Consider the following 21,550-nt stretch of genomic DNA (forward strand, 5'->3'; position numbering starts at 1 on the left):
TGATGCGGGGGAGGGGCTGCACAGTTCAGAGCCCCTCGCCCCCCTTTAAGCCCTGGGTTCAGACCCTATGAAACTCCTTCCCCGATGGCTCCTGCAAGCACCCAAGGAGACCGCCGATGGTGCTCAGCTGGGTCGGGCACGGGGCTCTCCTGGGCAGCCCCAGCCTGGCGGGCTGGAGGGTTCCACCTGGACCTCCTGCTCTGAGCACCATCTGCCCAGCCAGCAGCCACAGGGGGCACCAGCAAGCTGAGAGGCCCGGGGGCCAGCACCCAGGGAACACCTGGAGTGAACAAACCAGTCCCGGGGGGGTGGGGGGCTCAAGCTCTGTCCAGAACCCCAGGCACGGTACTCCTGGGGAGGGCGGATCTGCAGACACCAGGGGCCCTCTGGGAAGGGCAGGGGGCAGCGAGATGACAACGGGCCGGGGCTCCTAGCACCTCTGAGGCCTCCCCCCAGCCATCCAAGGCCACCCAGCCTTCGCTGAGCATTCGAGAAATGGAGTCCCACATGGGGAAGGGTATGGCCATGCTGGGTGGCCCTGGTCGCACTCCCAGTGCCAAGCCTCTGCCCCCCACCCCTGGAAGCCTCACGTTGCACATCTCGCGAACGATGGCCTTCTCCTTCTCACTCAGGTCCTCCTCACAGCTGTCCTGGAGCTGCCGGTCCAGATTCTCGTGTACCTCCAGGACCTGAAGGGAACGGGTCTCGGGGTCAGGGGCAGAGGCCACCGGCAGACCTTGGGCAAGTCACCTGGCCCGTGATCCTCAGCCTCCCCTGCTGCAAACCAAAGCTGAGGACCCTGAGCCGCTGGGCCCCTGGGGACAAGCATGGAAAAAACTGAGGGGCAGGTTGTCATCTCACCCTGCTGACACTGGATGCCCTACAAGGGAAGCAGCTCATGGCTGGGCCACCTGGGAGGAAGTAGACAGGCTGGGCAAGGAAGACCCTCAGACAGGTGGACTCACTCCAACCCAGGGCCCGCTGGAGATGAGTGGGCACTCGCCACGTGGAGGGGGTGTGAGTAGGCGTGGGCGTGGCCGTGCATGCATGTGAGATGTCATGGGGCACGTACATAGGAGGAAGGGGGGCATGGGAGTGGGGACTGTGCTCCAGTGTGCACAGCCTGGAGGAACCGGAGCCCATCGGACTCACCAGTCTGCACCTGCAGAGGCTGGGCCTGGCAGACCTGAGGTTAGTTCTAGCCCCACTCCTGCCCCTATCTCTCTGGCCTTAGTGGGGTGCCTGCCCTCCCCGACCCCAGGCCTCAGTCTTGTTAGGTGCAGTAGCTCAGGGATGGCAGACAGGTGACACACTTATGACTGCCACCTCTGAGTTCTGCCTCACAGTGCTCCAGGCAGCCATGGTCACCCAGCCACCCACACACAGATGAAACCTCCCACCCTGGCCACTTGGATACCCCCAGGTGCAAAGGTCCCACAGTCTCACAGTGCACCCAGCATCTGAGGACTTCTGAGGGAGCGGGTAGTGGCCCTCACCTTCATGGCATGCACGACAGCCTCGGGCTTCTGTCCTGCAGGGCTGTAGCCAGCAGAGGGGGGCGAGGGCAGCTCAGGTGCGGGGCAGACCGGGCCCTGGGGAAGGCAATCACACATCTCAGCTCACCCTGGCTGGCTCCCACAGGAATGACCGGTGGCTCAGAGAAGGCCCCCATTCTGAGGGGCCAGGGCCCAGGCAGGAGGAAAAGGGGACCGGGGTGAGGCAGAGGAGGCAGGTGTGAGGATGGAGACCCAAGGAGCCCACAGCCAGTCTGGCCAGTCCCGCCCACCAGGTCTTCTGCAGATGAAATGGTCCCTGATAGCACAGAGGCAAGAGGGGCAGTCCAGGGCCCACCCACACCTCTCAGGCTCCCCTACAACACCCCACAGATAAGACCTAGCGTCCGTTTTGCAAGGAAAGTAAGTTCAGCCTAGGGAGGGCAAGAGACCCAGATCACAGCAAGACCAGGAAGGTCTGGACTCAACCCTGGCGCCTGACTCCAAACTCCCTTCCCCTGCCCACCCTGGAGCCACCAGTGGGCGAGGCCAGCTTCGCCCTGAGCACTCCCTGGGGCCTGCCTCCCAGCTGCCACCTCCCAGCCCTGCAGGATGAATTGGCCGCCAGGTGCCCAGCTCCCACATCAGGCCTTGGGGAGGGGACCCAGCCTCTGTCAGAAGCTGCATGTCTACCCAGGGGCAGGCAGTCCCACCCCCAGCTTCCTGCCTGGAAGGGTCTATGTGGCTGGGAAGCCAGGTGCAGGGCTTCTGCCTCGGGCTGCAGTGGGGACCACGGGGGCCCAACAGAAACCAGCAGGTCACAAGATGCTGGGAGAGGCTTGGGAGGAACTTACAAGTGCCCAGAGCCAGACAGAAAACACACAGCGGTGCCCTGTGGGCCCTGGAAGCGGGGTTTCCAGGACAGTTCGGGACTCCCACCTCTGGCAATCCTTGGGCCAACCATGGAAGCTGAGTCTGCCGCCCTCTCTGTAAATGGGGCCCTGATGACGCCTCCCAGCGGCCTGGCAAGCTCAGGGAGCTGGGCTGGAATCCCACCCACCCAGGCCTGCATCATGGGGCCACCTAATACCGCAGGGCTGGGCTCTGCGACCCTCAGGGCCTGGAACCCCCTGCAGGCCTGGCAGCCAACCCCTGGTGCCCTCCCCACCCGCCCTGGCCTGGACCTGCTCCCAGGGCCTTGCAGGTTGACCGGCTCCCGCCTCCACATGGAGACCAGGCCCCACCCCTGAGGCTAGGGGGCCTGGGAGCTGCTACCTCCGGAGGCCCCCCGAGCCCTGGGGTCTAGGAAAGCGTCACTGAGGTGGGGCCCAACCCACGCTGAGCCTCGGTTTCCTCGTCTGGACAATAGAAAGGGTCCTCTGCCCCAGGGTGTGTGCAGACCCCTAACTCCAGCCCAGGCTGTTGGGTCTCTGTAGTGTAGGGAACCCAACAGGGGCGCTGGGGATTCCCCCTGGGGCAACGCAAGGGGGCGCCCTGGCCTGACGCAGAAGGCGGCACTCCCCGCACCGGACAGCAGGGGGCGCCAGTCGCACACGTACGGCCCTGGGAGACCTGGGCACCTACACCTTCCTGCACCTTCCGCTGCAGAACACAGGCCATGTGCCAGCCGGCCCCTGGCACCTCTGGCCTCATGTCCCCATCTGCACCAGGCCCCTGGGCTGCCTGTCCTGTTACAGCCCCCGGCTCTAGGGGGCTGGGATTTCTGCAGCACAGGCAGGAGGGAAACCAGGAGCGTGGGGGTGAGCTGTGCAAGCCGCCCCTCTCCTGCCCGCCTCACTGGGCAGTGGTGGGTGCCAGTGAGGGTGTGGCCCGGGATCCTGAAAGTGACACCAGGACTAGACAAAGTCCTAGTGTTACCTCCAGGGCATTCCCGGGGTGCAGGGGCCCCCAACTGCACTAGAACTCAGCCCCCTCGGGCCACACACACCTCCCACTGACTAGGTACCCACTTAGGGCAGATGGGCCCACTGAGTCCTTGCCACACTGCTCCCAGCAGGCACTATCTTTTTACATGTTCATACATGCCCACTTTTTTTTTTTTTTTTTTTTTTGAGTGAGAGGATCTCACTCTGTCGCCCAGGCTGAAGTACAGTGGCACCATCTCAGCTCGCTGCAGCCTTGACCTCCCAGGCTCAAGCAGTCCTCCCACCCCAGCTTCCAGCGTAGTTGGAACTACAGGCGCACACCACCATGCCCAGCTTTTTTTTTTTTTTTTTTTTTTGGTAGAGATGGGGTTTCATCATGTTGCCCAGGCTGGTCTTGAACTCCTGGACTCAAGCAATCCGCCTGTCTTGGCCTCCCAAAGTGATGGGATTATAGGCGTGAGCCACTGAGCCTGGCCTACATGCCCACTTTACAGACAAGGAGAGTGAGGCTAAGAGAATGGCTTGCCCAAGACCAAACAGCTTGTAAACAATGGGGCTGGGCGCTGAACCCAAGTCTGTGGGACTCCTGAGCTGGTGCCCAAAGTGAGGATACCAGTGTGCACCAGAGAGAACTGAAAATAGACATCCACAAAATACCTGTCCCCAAACGCTCAGAACAACACCATTCATGTGAGCCCAAACATGGAAACGATCCAAATGTGCAGCAACAAATGAAGGAATCGTGTTCCACCCACACAATGGAATAGTATTCAGCCATGAAAAGCAATGAAGACCAATACAGGGTACCTGTGGCTGGACCCTGAGAACAAGATTTGGAGTGAAAGAAGCCTGACACAAAAGGCCACACGTCATGTGATTCCATTTATACGAAATATCCAGAATAGGCAAATCCATGGAAACAGAAAGCACCAACCAGTCGGTGGTTGCCGGTGGCTGGGAGGAAGGGGGACGGGAGTGACGGCTGATGGGTACAGGGTGTCTTTCTGGGGTGATGAAAATGTTCTACTGTGATGACGGCACAACTCTGAGTGTCCTCCCTTAGGAGGCTGATGGGTATAAACCACCTCCCACCCTCCACTGGGGACCAGCCTGGGCACCTGCCCTGACAGCCAGTGGATGGAGGGTATGGGCAGCAGTGGGCAGGGAGGGGGTGTCCACCCCAGAGTCACCTGCTTTACCCAGGGACTCTCCAGCATGCCCTCAATGTGCCCATGACCCACAGGTAGCCTTAAAGGAGACTTGCCTGGGTCTGGAAGGGCCTGTGTCCCAGGCAGTGTCTGAGCCCGGAGACGGCCCTCTCCGGCTAACCCCCTCACTCTCCCCAGGGGTCCAAGTGCCAGACATGGGCTCTCCAGGCCCCAGCAAGGGCCCGGTGCCCTGTGAACACTCCACGAGGTCCAGCTCCTGGGCCTCTGGCCCTGGCCCCTCCACAGCAGCCACTTCTCCAGGCTTCATCGGCCCCTCCCACGAGACACCTTGACCCCTCAACACCCACTCCTGGGGGCCTGCCCACCGACCAGCCCCGATCACGGCCCCTGCACCTCAGTTCATCCCACTCCTGGGGGCCTGCCCGCCGACCAGCCCCGATCACGGCCCCTGCACCTCAGTTCATCCCACTCCTGGGGGCCTGCCCGCCGACCAGCCCCGATCACGGCCCCTGCACCTCAGTTCATCCCACTCCTGGGGGCCTGCCCGCCAACCAGCCCCGATCATGGCCCCTGAACCTCAGTTTATCCCACTCCTGGGGGCCTGCCCGCCGACCAGCCCCGGTCACGGCCCCTGCACCTCAGTTCATCCCACTCCTGGGGGCCTGCCCACCGACCAGCCCCGATCATGGCCCCTGAACCTCAGTTTATCACCCGGCCTCCTGGCCTCATGGAGAAGCGACCCCTGCACAGTCCCCACGCTGGCCCCTGACCTCTAGGCACACACAGGCACCAGGACGCACTCGCCATGGGGCCCTGGCCATCCACCCCACCCCTATGAGCCTCACTTCCTCCTTTCCAAAGTAGGGGACACCCCCTCATGCACAGAGCAGTCTAGAGGAAAAAAGGAGGCAAGAGGAACAAACCCTTTCCCAAGGCTGCCTCCTCCAGGAAGCCTTCCTGAACATTCCCGAACTCTGACAGCATTTTATCCGCACTCTCAGGCCTTGAGGCTCGGCCCATGCCTGGGGTGTGCTCTCCAGAGGCCTGCAGGGAGACAGCATCTGGCGGGCCTGGTACATGTGAGAGCTGTGCTTGCACAGCACTTCCCAACCTGCGGGCCACGCAGAAGACTTCAGGACATAGCACTGAGTAACTGCTAGCTGCTATTACTCCCTCCCATGATCTGAATGAATGAGAGGCACGGGGCATGAAGACTAAGGAGCCAGCCCCGTGAGGGCATCCCTTGGCTTTTCAGAGCCCTCCACCATGAAACAGTTAGAGCCTCGTTCAGCCACGGGACTCCGGATAAATGCTTGGAATATTGGCCATTGGCAGGCTTTGCTGCCTGCACAGGCTCTACAGCTGCATTCCTGGAGAAGGTGGAAGGGCAGCAAAAGAGAAATCGCAGAGCCAGCAGCCAGCACTGAGGCCCAGCAAGCTCTGCAGCGGGGGCCTGGGGTCAGCTTTGTGGGAAAGGGGTGCAGGGGAGAGAGCAGGAAGGGGCACAGCTGCTACAAGCGCACGTGCTGCCCAAGAAGCACCTCCGTACACGGCTCTGCAGGTGCCGCAACGAGAACAGCCGGTGCTTCCCAAGCATCCGCCATGCACCCGCCAAGGCTCCCGGAGGCGTGAAGTCCCACAAGGCAAGGCCCCCAGTCCCAGGAGGGCAAGTGGGCCTGGACTCCTGTGGCTCCCCACTGCCATCATATCTATCTACAGGGCACAGTCCTGAGCTAGGTTCCACTTCCCGGGAGCTGGCTCCAAGCCGCCCACCCCATTCCCTCCAGGCCAGGTCAGCCAGGTAGGGGCAGAGGATACCCCTGGAGGCATCAGGCTGGTCATTTCAGTGCAGAATCCACAAACCTGAACCCCAAGCTCCAGGGCTGGCCGGGTACCCTCTCCCCGCTGTGGCCAAGGAGTAGCACAGGCTAATGAGCTGCTTAGAGGGACAGCGGCTGGGCACGGGCAGCCCTGCACACGTGGCCTCTGGAGACTGCCCCGCACCTCCGGCAGTGTCAACCCACCTGAGGCTCCGCCTCTAACTGCCATACTGGACGGGACACGGACACAGGGCCTAGGGCTGGGGCTGAACTCAGGCACCCAGATCCCTGTGCCCCTCCGGGCAGGTCACTGGCCCGCCTGAGCCTCAGCCCCTCATCCAGAACATGTGGGCTTTTTTGGGGTGCACACTCACGTTCTGCAGGGAGTCCTGGTAGGAGGGCGGCAGGGACGCAAGCTGGGACTCCGAGTGGTAGGGCGAGAAGCCTTTCCGCAGCGTGCGGAACTCTCCGGAGCCTGCCTGCTGCAGGGGAGAGAAGGAGAGGGGTTAGACGGAGGGCCAGGCTGAGGAGGCCAGGGCCCTGGGCATGGCTCCTCACGGCAGCAGGGGCTGCTCAAAGGCACGGCCCCGGAGGACCCCTCCACACCGCTTATCCATCCCCCAAGCTGGGATCAATCGATCTTCACTCTCCCCAGCTCAAATGTCAGCGATCCACTCTCCAACGTGGGCTTTGTAAACATGTGTTGGATGGCTGAATAAACAGAATGAATGAATGAAGGAGAGCCAGTGAGAGCAAGTGAGGAGAGAGTGTCTCTCCCACCCCGTGACTCACCCTGGCTCCTCCGCTCCAACTTCTTGCCCTTGGGTCGCAGCAGATGGGGCCACATCCACAGGCGAGGCCTCCCACCTCCCACGGGTTCGGGGCTCTCTAGGGATGCTCCGCCCAGGCTGCCTCCCCCATCGGATGGGCAGGGAGCTCCTAAAGCAGGTCCTGGGTGCTGCCTCTGAATCCCTGAGAACTCGTGCAAGCTGTGGGGTCGTAACTAACTCCTGCACACAGGAGGGAGGGAGGAAGGCTTGGCCTTAGACCCTTTGCTTAAGAGCAAAGCAAACACCACCGACCCCCAGAATTCGGGGCTGGGGCTGGGACCAGGAGCCAGAATGAATCCACAGGTCCCATAAACTTCTCGGGTCAGCCCCACAGTGCCCCTCCCCTGGCCCGGCCCAGCAGAAGGCCCGGCCTTTCTTTTCTTTCTGCATCACTAAAGGGTTTTGGGTGTTTCTGGCCGAAACACCCTTTTCTACTTCAAACGAACTGAGAGAAAGCGGCTGGGCAGATAAAACACTGCGGAATGTCCCATAAATCAGCAGGCTGTTGAGTTACCCAAACAAACTGCAAGGGCAGGGGAGGCCCAGGCTGGGGCTGGGCTGGGGCAGGGGCAAGGAAGGCAGGACAGGCTGCAGCCATATCTGGGGTCCCAGTTCCACTCACCAGCCCCTCGGCCTGGCTGTGAAAGATCCCCCACACACCCTGCATGCCTCCCTCAAAAGCTGGACCTGGCCCCGCACTTCTCACAAGCCCCAGCCTCACTGAGGTCCAGCTCTTGTGTTCTCCCAGCCCCATCAGAGCCCTGGCCAGGCCCCCCACTGGGGCTGGGAGGTCTCAAGAGCTTGGCTCAAGGGCCAGCAAACAGCCATGTCCTGCGGGAGTAAGGAGGCAAGTGGATGCTCTATTACCAGCTCCCACGGAGCCAAGACAGGAAAGCAGGGATCCGGCACTGACTCCCCTCATTAAATAGCCCACGCCCACCAGACACCGGTCAGCCAGGGCAGCCGGACACTGGAGGCTGGGAGCTGCTTCCTGGGCCTCAGGGAGGACCTGGGTGTGGTCCAAGGTCAGGGAGGGACATAAAGGAGAGAGAGAGAAGTGGGAACCAACCTTCCTGCAGGGCCCCCAAAGTGTGATGGATTTTAGATAACCCTGGCGAGCATCACAAAGGGGTCTCAGCACGGGGGCCTTGGGCACAGCCCTGAACCATCAAATGGGACTGCCGTGCCCTGACCACGGCATTAACCCTGGCTGACCCTCCCTAGGTTAACTAGAGGCACTCACGGCCCCCAGGTGGAGGTCAGATCAAGGAAAGCCCCCTCCCCACCCACCAGGTACCAAAAAGAGGAAGAGGCTACAGCCCCCACCCCTAGGCCCAGCACTCACTGACCCTCCCCCAACCATGAGTGACACCCCTCCCCCCACCCCATCAGAGCCACCCATGCCTCCCTGGGTCACCTCTCCTGAGAGATGTACCCCTAGCTCCACTTAAGGGCGAAAATTCCAAACCACCTGATTTTCTTGGCCAGGACTCTGCAACAGTAAGAGAGTTACAAAATCTTCTCCAATGGAGAATGCATTCTAAGCCAGCACACACTCTGAATGCGTGCGTGCACATACACACAGTCTGACTACTGGGCCACACAGCCAGGAAGGGTACACCTGGGATTGGAACAGCTGCCCTCCCCTTCAGCCGGCCCTGCCCTGCCCTGCCCTGCTCAGCTTCTGTTTGGACTCCGGCGTCCCTTCCTCCACATCCTCTCTGGCCCTCGACCAAATGGGCTCCCACGTTCTGTTACCGAAAACGCAGGTTTGTGCTGCCGTCCCCTCCCCTCCCCCAGATAATTTCCCTGGGAGGAGATGTGTGTGCGTGAGCGTGAGGGAGGTTTTTAATTAGCTGCACGCAATTCCCACCCTTGCCTTCGGTGAGCCTCTATAAACATTTGCATGTCCATAGAACTTTATTAGCAAGCCACAAAGCCAGGCAGGAAAAACGCACAATCTCTCATTAAGGGGCAATGTGACTAATGGCGCATCAAATGAGTAACCATTATTGCACTTAAATCCAAATTAAAAATCCTGCTATGAGACAGGTCGCTGCCTTTGCAGAATGAGATTCCCTAGGATTTCCCCGAGGAGGGGAAGCAGGAGCTGAAATCACCTGCTGGGCTTGTTCTGCACACAGAGAAGAGCTCCAGCTAAGGAAGGTGCTGGCCCTTCCTCAGGGGGAGGCGGGGGGTCCACTGCCGCTCCCCAGAAACACCCGCCTGCCCAGTCTCCCTCGGGTGGCTCCCTCAGGACCCAGGGAGAAGGGATCTTACACACAGAGCTGCCAGCTCAGAGCTCAAACAAGACTTCCCGAATCCTTAACAGGGTGGGGCCAGCCCTGCCAAACACTCAGCGTGGCCCCTTCCACCCTGGCCAGGCCCAATCCGCATTACTCACTTCTAGAGCTTCCAGAGGGCGGCAGGAGTGTCCTGGACTAGGGAGGAAGAGACCCAGGAGGTTGCAGGGCCTCCTTTTCCACTGAGGACCGGAGTTCAGGACACCCCCAGCCTGTATCCAGGGCCTTCACTGCAACACTGCCCGACTCGGGGCCCAGCGAGGACTCGCTGGGTGAACTCCAGTTGTTCCCCAGCCCTTTCTGGGCCTCTGCAGTGCGGCCCAGCCTTCTCCCCAGAGGGGGAACCCCATCCTGCAGGGAATGCCTGCCTGCAAAGCTGCAGGGGGGCCTATGTGGGGCCACCCTGGGGTGACCCCTAGGGAGCATTGTCAGAGGGGGTGCTGAACAGAAAGAGGATGAGACATGGAGACAGAGCCCACCCGCCCCAGCCTGCCCACCTGAGGCTGCTTGTTTGGGAAGGATGGGTGGGGTGGCTGCGGGCAGGAAGCGCCTTTTCTGGGCTGTGCTCAGGGGAGCTGCTGTCACCCTGCTTCCTGCTCCCAGAGAGCTTTTGGGCCCTCAAATGTGCTGCATCAGTTATGTGTCCGAGAGGCACAAACAGAGCGCCTCCTGTGTGCCAGGCACCACGCTGTGCCCCATCAGGGAGGCAGCAACTAAAGGGGAGTGAGGGCTGGGGGTGCGGGTGGAGGCAGGCACTGAAGAGGGGGTGCCCTGTGTCCCCACCTGGGCAGCCTGCCCGCAAGTGACCACTTGGACCACCAGACTCGGAGCCCCAGGCTGATTCATACGGAATGCCCTGGGAAGGAGTCCCCGTGGAGGGGCCACCTGGCGCGACTCTGGACCGGTGTCTCAGTGCTCGGTGCAGGGATGGGTGGGGACCTGCAAGGCTCCTCCCTCCTCAGCACCCTCCAGGATGCCTGACAGGTGAGCATGGGCCCTTGGCACCGTGTGGCACAGCACAGCTCGGCTCAGCCGGACAGCCAGGTGTGGCCAGGGTCCAGGATCACAGTGGACAGCAACGCAGCCACATCCCTCTCCCCCTCCCAAATTTAGGTCATGCCAATGACTGTGTCTGACTTAGGAGACACTGTGGGGCTCAGGGAGAGGACCCCAACACAGGTCTCCCCCAGCCCAGACTCTCCTGGGTCAGGTGCCCTCCTGCTTCTGGCCTGTGGGGGCTCCAGGGGATCTGTCACAAGAGACCAGTTTCACCGCAGCTGAAGAGCTTGAAGGTGCCGTCTGCAGGGAGGGGCCTACATCCACCCTCAGAGCAATGGGAACCTGGGCAGGAAAAAGCCACGTGAGCCCAGGCCCCGTGCAGCTCCTGCAGGCACTAATAATGCCTCTGCCCTGAGCGTGCGCTGAGATGGTCTCCAGGTCCCCGTGGTCACTGTGCAGTCCCCAGGCTGGGATGGGGGCCAGGTTGGAGGACAGGGAGCTGGAGAGAGCTCCTTCCAGTTCACATTTCCCGCCAATCCCACTCCCACAGATGCGCCATCATCCCAGGGGCTACGGAGGCGAGAGGTGAGACCCAGGGGGCAAGGCCACGGCCCAGTGACCACCCCGTCCCCAAGACCTGGCGACCTCCCTCCAGGAAGAGGAAGTGGGGGCAAGGCCAGGGCCCAGGGAACACCCCGTCCCCAAGACCTGGCGACCTCCCTCCAGGAAGAGGAAGCACTGTGGGAGCTCCCAGGGTTGGTCAGTGATGCGTAATCAACGGTCTGGGTGCCGAGTAATAAACCCAGGGCCTCAGCGGCCTGTCAGGCTGACACCTCCACCCAGGAAGTGCTGGAAGACAGTGCACCCTCAGCTGGCTGGGCTGGGGGACCCACCTGGAAGCAGAGGCTCGAATGCATGACTTGGGGAGACCATTCTCCCACCAGGGGCCCCAGCAGCTCCAGGGGCAGCTGGGGCCACAGACTAGCCTGGGCTCCACTGTCCTGCTCCAAACTAAAGCCCACCGAGATTCAGCTGTCATCCGTCTCGGAGATCCTCAGAGGGAGAGTGCAGAGGTGCAGAGAGAGCAGGGAGGACGCAGGACAGGGCAGGGGTCGGGGCTGTGCAGCGTAGCACAGCGGCCTCCACAGAAGACAGGCCTCAACTTGACCCCACGGGAACCGCACCAGAGTTGTTCCCACGAGGGCACGCAGGAGGTTTGTGTCCACACGTCCGTCAGTCATGCCTGTGGGCTGCTCTGGAAGGGGAGGGAGACTTGGCACTGTGTAATGACGTTGTTGGTTTATCGTCTGTCTGCATGGCTGGACAGGTGTGGTTCACCTCCCAGCCCAAGCCCAGGGCTGGCACACAGTTGGTCACTGGTTCTCAAATGGGGGTGATGCCCCCAGAGGACAACTCGCAGTGTCTACAGACACTTTTTAGTGTCGGCTCGGGCACGGGGTTGAAGACCCCCGGAGGGGTAATGTGGGGCAGGTATTCTGGGGCGGGCAGTCTCAGGACGGGGAGAAGGGGACAGAAATGAAACCATGTGGAGGCCTGAGAGCTGGCAGGAGAGTGGCCAGTGCCTAAAGGGCCTGGCTCCATGGGTCTCGAGGCTGGGCACAGGTGGGAGCTGAGTTCACCCAGCAGCTCCCCAGTCCCAGGCCCTGTCCAGCAGGGATCTGGCTGCAGCCCAGGGTGCCTGGCATGGTGACTCATGCTGACCCTCAGAACTGTGCAACCCACGCAGAACCCTCAGCCCAGTGCCCACCCAGCTCAGCAGCCCTGGAGACCTCCCTCAAGGACCCAGGCAGCTTCCCACCGGGAGCCACAGCTAGGTGGGCATGTGGGCCCCGGCCTCGTCTCCACTAACTCATGCAGACTTGCAAGCCTCTTCTCCCTCCATGCACTGCAGGTGTCTCACTTCAAAGTGGGGATTCGCACCAGCCCTGCCACCCTGCAGAGGCGGGAGGACCCCGGGCACCTGGGCAAGGTGCGTGAGAAGGGGCTCACACCACAGAGAGCCCTCGGGGGCGGTCGCTGCCTCACCGTCTTGCTATTATTTTGCAAAACTGGAAGTTTCGCCAGTAATGCCAGCTCGAGGAGAGGGCAGATCCCAAGAAGACTCTAAAGGTAGGGCCAGCGCAGCCTGGGAAGGAAGTGCTCCCAGGAAAGAATGGGAGGGTGCTGGGGAGTGGGGGACAGAGCACACAGCAGCGCACAGCACACAAAGCAGCCTCCCGACCCCCACAAACACCACTGCAAACACGCCTCCCACCAGGCAGCTCTACCTGAAGCCAGCTTCTCGGGCGGCCGTAGGGGCGGGGCAGCTAGAAGGAAGGAGAACAGTGTCACCCAGTAAATGCCAACCATGCCCATCACTCTGCTCAGTGCCTTCCCTGGACATCTGTTAGCCCAAAGCCACCAGGACCTCAGCTGAGCCGGAGTGGTTTTCCCACACCGAAGGCCAGGGTTGGGGCTCGCCAAGGCGACTCCAGGAGCTCCACATCTTCAGAAACTCCGGATTCACAAGGACTCACTGAACACCTGCCATGTGCCCGGCACTGAGTCCCTAGGAGCACTCACCACCCCCCATAGCTCACCCCAAAACTCACACCAGGGTGGAGCCACCCCAAATGTCCTGCTACCCTCCCAGGGAAAAGCAAACCTTTGAGAAGCCCTGGGATGGGGTGCCCCGGCCTAGAGGCACCCCAAGATCCCAGCAGCTCAGAGAGGCCAGGTGGGGGATGCACGCCCTATCTGGCCCCCTGTTCTAGCCTCAAGGCAAAGATGACCTGCAAGGTCGCCCACAAGAGCTACACAGTCATACCAACTGGATTTACTTTCTTTTTCTTCTTTAATTTTGAGAGAACTCATTTGTAGTGGGGAACAACACACACTGGGGCGTGTTAGGGGGACGGGGGGAGGGAGAGCATCAGGAAGAAGAGCTAATGCATGCTGGGCTTATTACCTAGGCCATGGGCTGATCTGTGCAGCAAACCACCATGGCACACGTGTACTCATGTAACAAACCTGCATGTCCTGCACATGTACCCAGGAACTTAAAACAAAAGTTGATAGGGAAAAAAAAGGAAAATAAAAAAAGAACAAGGGGGCTGCCGCTTCAGCTGGGGGTCCAGAGACATATTCCCAATCTGCACTCAGATCAGGCGGTAGAGATGAAGGTGCGGCCATGTGTGGCTGATGTCACTTACCCATGGCTGGCACTGCTCCTCCCTTGGTCCCCATGTCATTTCACACCCGAAATCCCATTTTTCAAACTCACATGTATGTGCCATTCAGGGTAACACACAAACCAGTCTTGTCCACCACGCAGACCATCCCTCCCTTCCCAGGTCCCTCTGCAGGCCCATTACTTGTTCCAGTGAGGTAAGTGAGGGACAGGCCTGTGGGAGCTTTGAGGTGTGCAGTTTTGTGTGTGTGTGTGTGTTTTGTTTCTTTTGTTTTTTTGTTTTGTTTTGTTTTGTTTTTGAGATGAAGTTTCACTCTGTCACCCAGGCTGGAGTGCAGTGCTGCAATCTCGGCTCGCTGCAACCTCTGCCTCCAGGTTTCAAGCAATTCTCCTGCCTCAGCCTCCCAAGCAGCTGGGATTACAGGTGCCGGCCACCATGCTCAGCTAATTTTTGTATTTTTTAGTAGAGACGAGGTTTCACCATGTTGGCCAGGCTGGTCTTGAACTTCTGATCTCAGGTGATCTGCCAGCCTTGGCCTCCCAAAGTGCCGGGATTACAGGCGTGAGCCACTGCGCCCAGCTGAGGGGTGCAAAACCCAAATCCTACCTTGGCTGAGTAAGCCAGAGCAGCTCAACTTTCCGGGCCTCTGTTTGTTTGCACATAAACTGGCATCAGGCGGAGGCTGGTGGAGGCTATGGCTGGCCCACAATGGACAGGAAAGATCACGGTGGTTAACCCGCCACCCTTACCGCCAACTGCCCGACTCCCAGTCCTTTCCACAATTTGCCTTTTCATCCTCTGAACAATGTATGTGTCAGACACCATTAGTGTCCCCATTTTGCAGAGGGGGAAACTGAGGTGCAGAGAGGTTAAGCGACCTGTTCAGTGCCACTCTGCTGGCAGGTGGCACCAGTGAGACTTGAACCAGGCCCTCTGGCACTGGCATCCTGCACTTGGCCTGTCAGCCCTGGTGACTCTCCCCCAGCATCTGGCTCACGGTGGACACTCCTTACACGGCTGCTGCCAGGGCACGGAGGTGGAATTTCCTGTCTCCATTCTGCCCTCATTGCGAGACTGACCATCTGTTCATTGGCTGGAAGGCTGGAAAGAGGGGGTTTCCTCCCTGGGCAAGGGAGAGGCCAAACTGACTCTGAGGTTCGACTAAGGAAGCGTTTAAAGTCCTCCAGAGACCCAGAGACTACACTGCCTATGACAGAGGTGATACGGTATGGCGGCCAACCCAAGACGCCAAACACGCAGGGCAGGGAAGGGCTTGGAGCCTGCTACCAAGGCATGGAAACGCTGACCAACAGAGATGCCCACGTGGACCACCGCGACGCCAGCATCTCCGGAGGAACCCGGGCTCAGGACAGCCCATCCTCCTCGGGACACAGAACTGAAGCGTTGGCCATGGATTCAGACAGCGGCAGATCGATCCCCTCTTCCCCGCCCCTTGAAGGGCTCAGAAGTCAAAGGACAAAGAGCAGCGGTTCCTCGGGGATGGGCCAGGCCCAAGGGACAGCAGAGGGCACATGGTCAGCCAGACCTCGAAAGATCCCAGGCCCTTGGGACCGCGTGGGGTGCTTCCCAGGGGCCACGTCACACTGCGCTGGGCATCACCTCCCAGGTGAGGACACTGAGGCTCTGGGAGAGAGAGGATTTCACCTGAAGCCACACAGCAGGTGAGCGCTGGGGCGGGGGCTATTGGAGTTACAGGGAGAAGAGCCCGTCTACAAGCTGAGGAGAGAGGCCTCAGAAGAAGCCAGCCCTGCTGATGCCTTGATCTCAGACTTCCAACCTCCAGGACTGTAAGGAAAGAATTTCTGTGGTTTAAGTCCCCCAGTCTGTGCAACTCTGTTATGGCAGCCCTACCAGACGAATACAACATCCATGTCAGGAAATCCACCTTCATCCAGACCTCAGTTTCCCCATCTGTGCCTAGTGTGAATTCTGGGTCTCTTTCAGCAGCCCTTTGGTATGTGGCAGGCCAGGGGAGAGGTGGGCACAGCGTGGGGGAAGAGGGGAGAGGAGGAGGGCAGGCTGGGGGCCCTTCAGTCACCAGCCCAGACCCCAGCCTCGCTCCCCAAGCTGGTCCTCTGGTCTAGGGAGAGAGAATATCAGGAGAGCGCCCTGCTCTTTTGTAAAGCTGGCTTTTTTGGCGCACAATGGAGTCTTCATTTATCAGCCCAGCAGGGGAGTTAATGAGAGGCCCCAGCGTCAATTACAGCCGCCCCCAGCCCAGCCCGGCTGGGCACAGAGAATCCACAGGAAAAATAAGAACGCGCACGGAGTCTTGAGATGAATCATCGCGGAGGAAGCAGCTGTGTTGATGAAATTTTAAAGCCAACATGAGAAAGAAAATACGAACAGCAATACAGTAATTGAGTCTGTGAACATGCTGGCACATTTTTAATTAAACCTATTTTGGAGTTAAATAGAGGCCATGGGTAGGGGAGGTGGGACCGCGGGGAGTAGGAATCCGGGGAGGCTCCCTACCCTCCCACCCAAACCCCAAAGCCACGTCACCTTATGCTATTCCAGAGAAGAGCATTCCTCTCTCCTGCTTTTCACCAACAGGAAGAGTCCCTGCTTTGCGCAGAGGTGGGGGTTTCTGTACAACTTGATTTCCCTGACAAAGATTTAAATGCCAGAATCACAGAATCTCACGAGCCAGAGTCCATGAGGCTTAGGACAGCATCTCATTCAAGGCTGCGATCTCTTTCTTCAAGATTCCCAAACACAGTCACCCAGCCATCTCTTGATTATCTCCAAAGATGGTACCCTCACTACCTGCTGAAGCCCTCCCTTGGTTAAGTGGGCCTTCCTTATTCTGAGCAAGAACAGCCTCCCCTCTTGGCCGTGGAGACTGGACAGGGATCAGCCACAGGCTCCCCAAGACACATCCACCCAGTTCAACCATGCTGAGCACTGGAGACACCAATGTGGCCACTCAGACCCTGCAGCCCTGTCCTGGAGAAGATGACAGTCCCACAGGGGTGGGGGCCAGGATCCACAAGGGTGGGTCATGACACCCTATCAGCAAAGGTGGGCAGCCCAGGGACTGAGAGAGCTCAGGGCAAGCACCAGGCCACCTGTGGGTAGTCAGGGAGGGCTGCAGACAGGAGGCCAGGAGGATGGAGACTAAGTAAACCCCATCTTCCTGGCGCCTCCCTGAGAATGGGGCCACCACTTTCCTCACAGGCAGTGCCCTGCCACGAGCTCTCTTCACCTCCCCTATCCTCCAGGGGCCTCTCTGTGCATGTGGGTCCCGCAGGCTGGGCAAGGTGGTGGTCAGGCAGGAACAAGGGTGAGACTGGCCTGCCAGCCCCCTGAGGGCAGGCCTCTGCCTGGCCAGCCCTGCATCCCCAGGGCCACATACATAGTAGGTGGTCAGTTACACACTGAGTGAATGAGTGCCCACTTCTCAGATGAGCAAACACAGGTCTGGGAGAGAAAGTGGCTCAAGGGTCCCCAAAAAGCTGGTGCCATTGAAGCTGCCCCAGGAATCCAAAGGCAGGCTTGGGACCCACTGCTGCCGAGAGCCAGGGGCCCCTCCCTCACCCCGTCTCTCTGTCTCTCTCTCTCCTGCATGGCTCAGAACAGCAGTGCCTTCCTCCATGGCCAGCAGGAACCCCGCCCTGATCCCAGCTCCTCTGGTTCTTCTTCTTCTTTTTTTTTTTTGAGATGGAGTCTCACTCTGTTTCCCAGGTTGGAGTGCAGTGGGGCAATCTCGGCTCACTGCAACCTCCGCCTCCCAGGTTCGACCGATTCTCCTACCTCAGCCTCCCAAGTAGCTGGGATTACAGGCACGTGCCACCATGCAAGGCTAATTTTTGTATTTTTAGTAGAGACGAGGTTTTGCTGTGTTGCCCAGGCTGATCTCAAATTCCTGACCTCAAGTGATTCGCCCACCTCAGCCTCCCAAAGTGCTGGGGTTACAGGTGTGAGCCACCACACCCAGCCGTGGCTCCTCTGGTTCTGCTGATGCCATGGGCTCTGGGGATGCCACCAGCTCCTGGAGCCTTTGTTATGAGGTTCAGGGGCCTCCAGTGCAGCATGGGGACAGGGCACCAGGGCCAAGGCCCCAGCAGCATACGGCTGCCTCCTTTCAGGGTGCTGGGTATGGCCCTGACAACACTTGCTGGGAGCCCCAGGGCAAGACCTCTGCCTGCTGCAGAGTCCATGCTGAGAAAGCAGCTAGGGATGGGCCCTGGGTGCCCTCCTGCCACACCACACAGAGATACAAGCTCCTTCAGCCACCACTCCAGCAGCATGGCTTGACTGGGCATCATTTGGTGAGAAAGCAAATTTCTGCTAAAGAAACAAAACACTTTGAACCCTTTCTGCACTGGATGATCTCTGAATTCCGCGCCCTGGTTGTATGTAACAACAAGCAGGCAACAGTGGGTTTCTGTCCCTAAATTCCAGTCCAACTGCCTGCAGCCAGCAAGCCTGTGTCCAGGCAAGGGTCAGCAGCTCCCCAGCCATCAGGATCTGATGTCGGTGCCCTGCAGACCTGGCCCACGGATGAGGATGTGAACAGAGCCCTGCTGCTACCCCCAGGGAGCAGGTGGGAGCAGGCCTGGGGAGGAAGAGGTCCCTGGGCAGAGCCAGCCCGTCCATCCTTGGGGCTCAAGGCTGAAGCTCCCATCCACCTCCACCTGTGCACAGGTGGGTGCAGGGCAGGTGGACACAGGTTATGGTGGAGGGCCCCCTGTGAGACCGGGGGGCACCCCAGGAAGGAAGGCAGGAAGAAGGGCTGCTCCTCCACAGCCCGCTTGGGCGCAGGTTTTCCGCAAGTCCGTGGTCAGGAACTGGGGTGTATTTTTCCAGTGGGACACTGTGGCCTGCAGGGGCCAAGGGGTCAGGGACACTCCTGTCCTTGTGGAAACAGGACCATGAGCTGCTCTCTGGTTGGACCGCGGAACACATTTCTCACAGAAATAACACTGCAGGGCCGGGAGTGGTGGCTCACACCTGTAATCCCAGCACTTTGGGAGGCTGATGTGGGAGGATCACCTGAGGTCGGGAGTTCGAGACCAGCCTGACCAACATGGTGAACCCCTGTCTCTACTAAAAATACAAAACTAGCCAGGCGTGGTGGCTCATGCCTGTAGTCCCAGCTACTCAGGAGGCTGAGGCAGGAGAATTGCTTGAACCCGGGAGACAGAGGTTGTGGTGAGCTGAGATCACGCCATTGTACTCCAGCCTGTGCAACAAGAGCAAAATTCCGTCTCAAAAAAAAAAAAAGAAAGAAAGAACACTGCAAACAGCATCCCAAATTCAGAGCTGGAGCTTCCAACCCACTTCTCCACAGGAACAATGAGACAAAGAAACTCCAGATCAGGGCAGACGCGTGAGGTCACTGACCTGGGGACCCGAGCTTCAGCCACCAGAGCATGGTCCTGGCCCTTGCTCTGCAAAGCAGTAGCCCCTGCCACCACCCAGAGGCAGGACTGCCTCTCCTACACACTGCATGGGGACTTTCTCCAAAGCAAAGGTCCCTAAGCCATGACCTTCTCCTGGTGTCACTTCTGCCTACAGCTCCCACACACCCTCCTTAGCAACCACAATGGCCCCGCCAGGTCTCCAATGGAAGGCTGGCATCTAGGAAGCCCCGCTCCACAGACAGGTGAGACCCCAGCCCCTCCTGCCCTCACCAGCCCTGGGAAGCCAGCATGGCCTGTGGCCAAAGCCCTTCACCATAGGGCACCTGACAGCTAGGCATGAAATTACAAAAGCCAGCCTTGCCATTCAGAGCTTGGCTATGCACTTGCGCCTGTATGGTGGTGGGGAGTGGGGGGCGGGGTGTGGAGGAGAGTTCACAAGAGGCCAAATGAGGAACATGTACTCTGCTAAGTCCCACCAGGCCCTGGGAACCTACCCCACAGCCCACAAAGGGGTGAGATGTGAGGATGACCTCAGTGGGAGCTGTGCTCCCTGCTGGGGCCGTGAGCCTCCCAGCAGCCACCCAGTGGGCAGAGAGGGTGCCGTGGAATTCCTGAGCTGGGCAGTCGGCACCAAGCCTGGCTGGTCACCTAGCAACAGGGCCAGGCAGCTGAGCCATCCCTGCGGTTGGTTCCCAGAGAGACGCTTTGGGTATCCCAGGCTGACCGTTCACGGCACAGTGGGAAAAGCAGGGAGAGGGAGACTGGGATGAAGCCAGGGATGCGCACGAGGGCTCGGAGGCTTGGGGGAGTGAGCGGCTTGAGGGGTCGCCAAGCCAGCTGGCCCCCAACACCCAAGCGTGACTGCCCATAGCCTCCTCTCCGCAGCCCCCACGCCTGCCCCACCTGCAGCAGGGAAAGCCCTTGTCCTGGCAGTCACACGTCCCCTCCAAGCTCCAGCCACACTCAAGAGGCACAGCCCCTCACCCAACCCCACCTCCCCCCTGCAGCCAACCCCTCCCACGCCGTGCCCCTGCTGCCCAGCTCTGCACAGGGGTAGCAGCCTCATCTGTCTGTGGGTGAGGTCGGGCCCAGGAGGGAGGAGGGGAACCCAGCCCAGGGAGGTATCGGCCAGTGAGTCCAGCATGGCAGAGGCGGGGAGGCTTCCGTGTGAGTCTGCCCCATCTCCTGCCTGGATCTGCCCGTCTGCCAGAGGAGGGAAGCAGCCCATTTCTTCATCAGCTGGGTGTTGTCCACCCTCTCAGGCCCCGGGCCAGCCCGGAGGAGCTCGCATACTGGGCAGTCAGCATGGAACGCTGGGCAGAGGGAAGCCCAGAGGCGTGGGAGCCAGGGTTAGGTCCCTGACCCCACTTTCCAGGAGGTGACAGGTGGCAGTGGGAGCAGATGGGGGGACAGCCTAGGTCCCAAGGGGAAGGGTGCCCTGGGTGAGCTGGAGGAGTGGGTGCTGGGTCGCGGTCCTCAAGGCAGCGCCACCCGAAGCCGGCCTACCTGTGCAAGGAGCTTGTCACCCTCCAGCAGCCTCACTTTGCTCTCCAGTTGCCTGATGTAGGTGGATGAGGGATCTGGAAGGACACAAGAGGAAGGGGGACATTAGCCTCCAGCAGACTCCGTCCCCATTGTGCAACCCCGACTGGCCCCAGACCCAGCATGGAAGGTTTGGGTCTGCGGAGTCCCACCCCACAGCCAGGTGAGACCCCAGCCCCTCCGTGCCCTCGCCCGCCCTGTGGAAACAGCATGGCCTGTGGCCAAAGGCTTCCGGCCATAGAGTGCCTGACACCAAGGCACGACACACAGAGGCCAGCCTTGCAGGACCCGCTGCTGCCCTCGCTGTGGGCCTCTGAGCCCTTCTCAGGACCTGTAGAAAGGTAGCGGGTGTGGTGGTGGCCTCGCCAGCCTGCCCTGGAGCAATTCCTTCAGCTTCCAAGATGCTGCAGGCTCAAACGGAGCTCTCACAAACACAGCCAGGGCACAGCCCACCCCAGGGTCGGGGTCCGGGGAGCCCCCTCCTCTACACAGTGGGGAAACAGACTCCTGAACTTGCCAAGTCAGCATCTGGGATCCTTCCAGTCCACTTCGCCTGATCACCCAGGAACTTCTCACAAGCGATGTGTGCCCACAGCATATGCCGCAGGCGAGCAGCCACCTTCCCCATATGACAGTCGGGAACCCCGTGGAACCCCCTGGTCATGTGTCCCCAGTTTCTGACCTCAGGCCAAGGGAGCCCTATCTATGCAGACCACTGGTGCAGGGTGAAATTCACCCACCCTCACCACACTGACCCTGCTTTCCAGTCACATCAGGAAAACACGAAAAAATCCCATCCCCACCCCCACGTCCAGCCATCCCATACCCCTGGTCCTGCCTCCCCCCAGGCTGGGAGTCGGCTCAGCTGCCAGGATGCCCAGGGCAAACCCTCAGGGCAGAGGGCTGGGGGAAGGGAGGAGAGGCAGG

General features: G+C 60.1%; 1 protein-coding gene across 4 annotated transcripts in view; it reads right to left on the bottom strand.

Moving 5' to 3' along the window:
* Nucleotides 1-21,550, bottom strand: part of CCDC85C (coiled-coil domain containing 85C) — a 92,179-nt gene that overhangs the window by 3,571 nt on the left and 67,058 nt on the right. Inside the window, exons 2-6 of one of the 4 annotated variants that reach the window (XM_031001512.3) lie at nucleotides 20,588-20,661; nucleotides 12,789-12,827; nucleotides 6,743-6,850; nucleotides 1,497-1,592; nucleotides 591-689 (exon numbers count right to left, since the gene is read on the bottom strand). In XM_031001512.3, the coding sequence (XP_030857372.1) occupies nucleotides 591-689; nucleotides 1,497-1,592; nucleotides 6,743-6,850; nucleotides 12,789-12,827; nucleotides 20,588-20,661 (416 nt within the window). The remainder of the gene's footprint in view (nucleotides 1-590; nucleotides 690-1,496; nucleotides 1,593-6,742; nucleotides 6,851-12,788; nucleotides 12,828-20,587; nucleotides 20,662-21,550) is intronic. The other 3 variants (XM_031001515.3, XM_031001513.3, XM_031001516.3) reach the window with 3 other exon arrangements.

This window comes from Gorilla gorilla, chromosome 15 (genome assembly GCF_029281585.2).
Source record: "Gorilla gorilla gorilla isolate KB3781 chromosome 15, NHGRI_mGorGor1-v2.1_pri, whole genome shotgun sequence".
Taxonomy (NCBI): domain Eukaryota; kingdom Metazoa; phylum Chordata; class Mammalia; order Primates; family Hominidae; genus Gorilla; species Gorilla gorilla.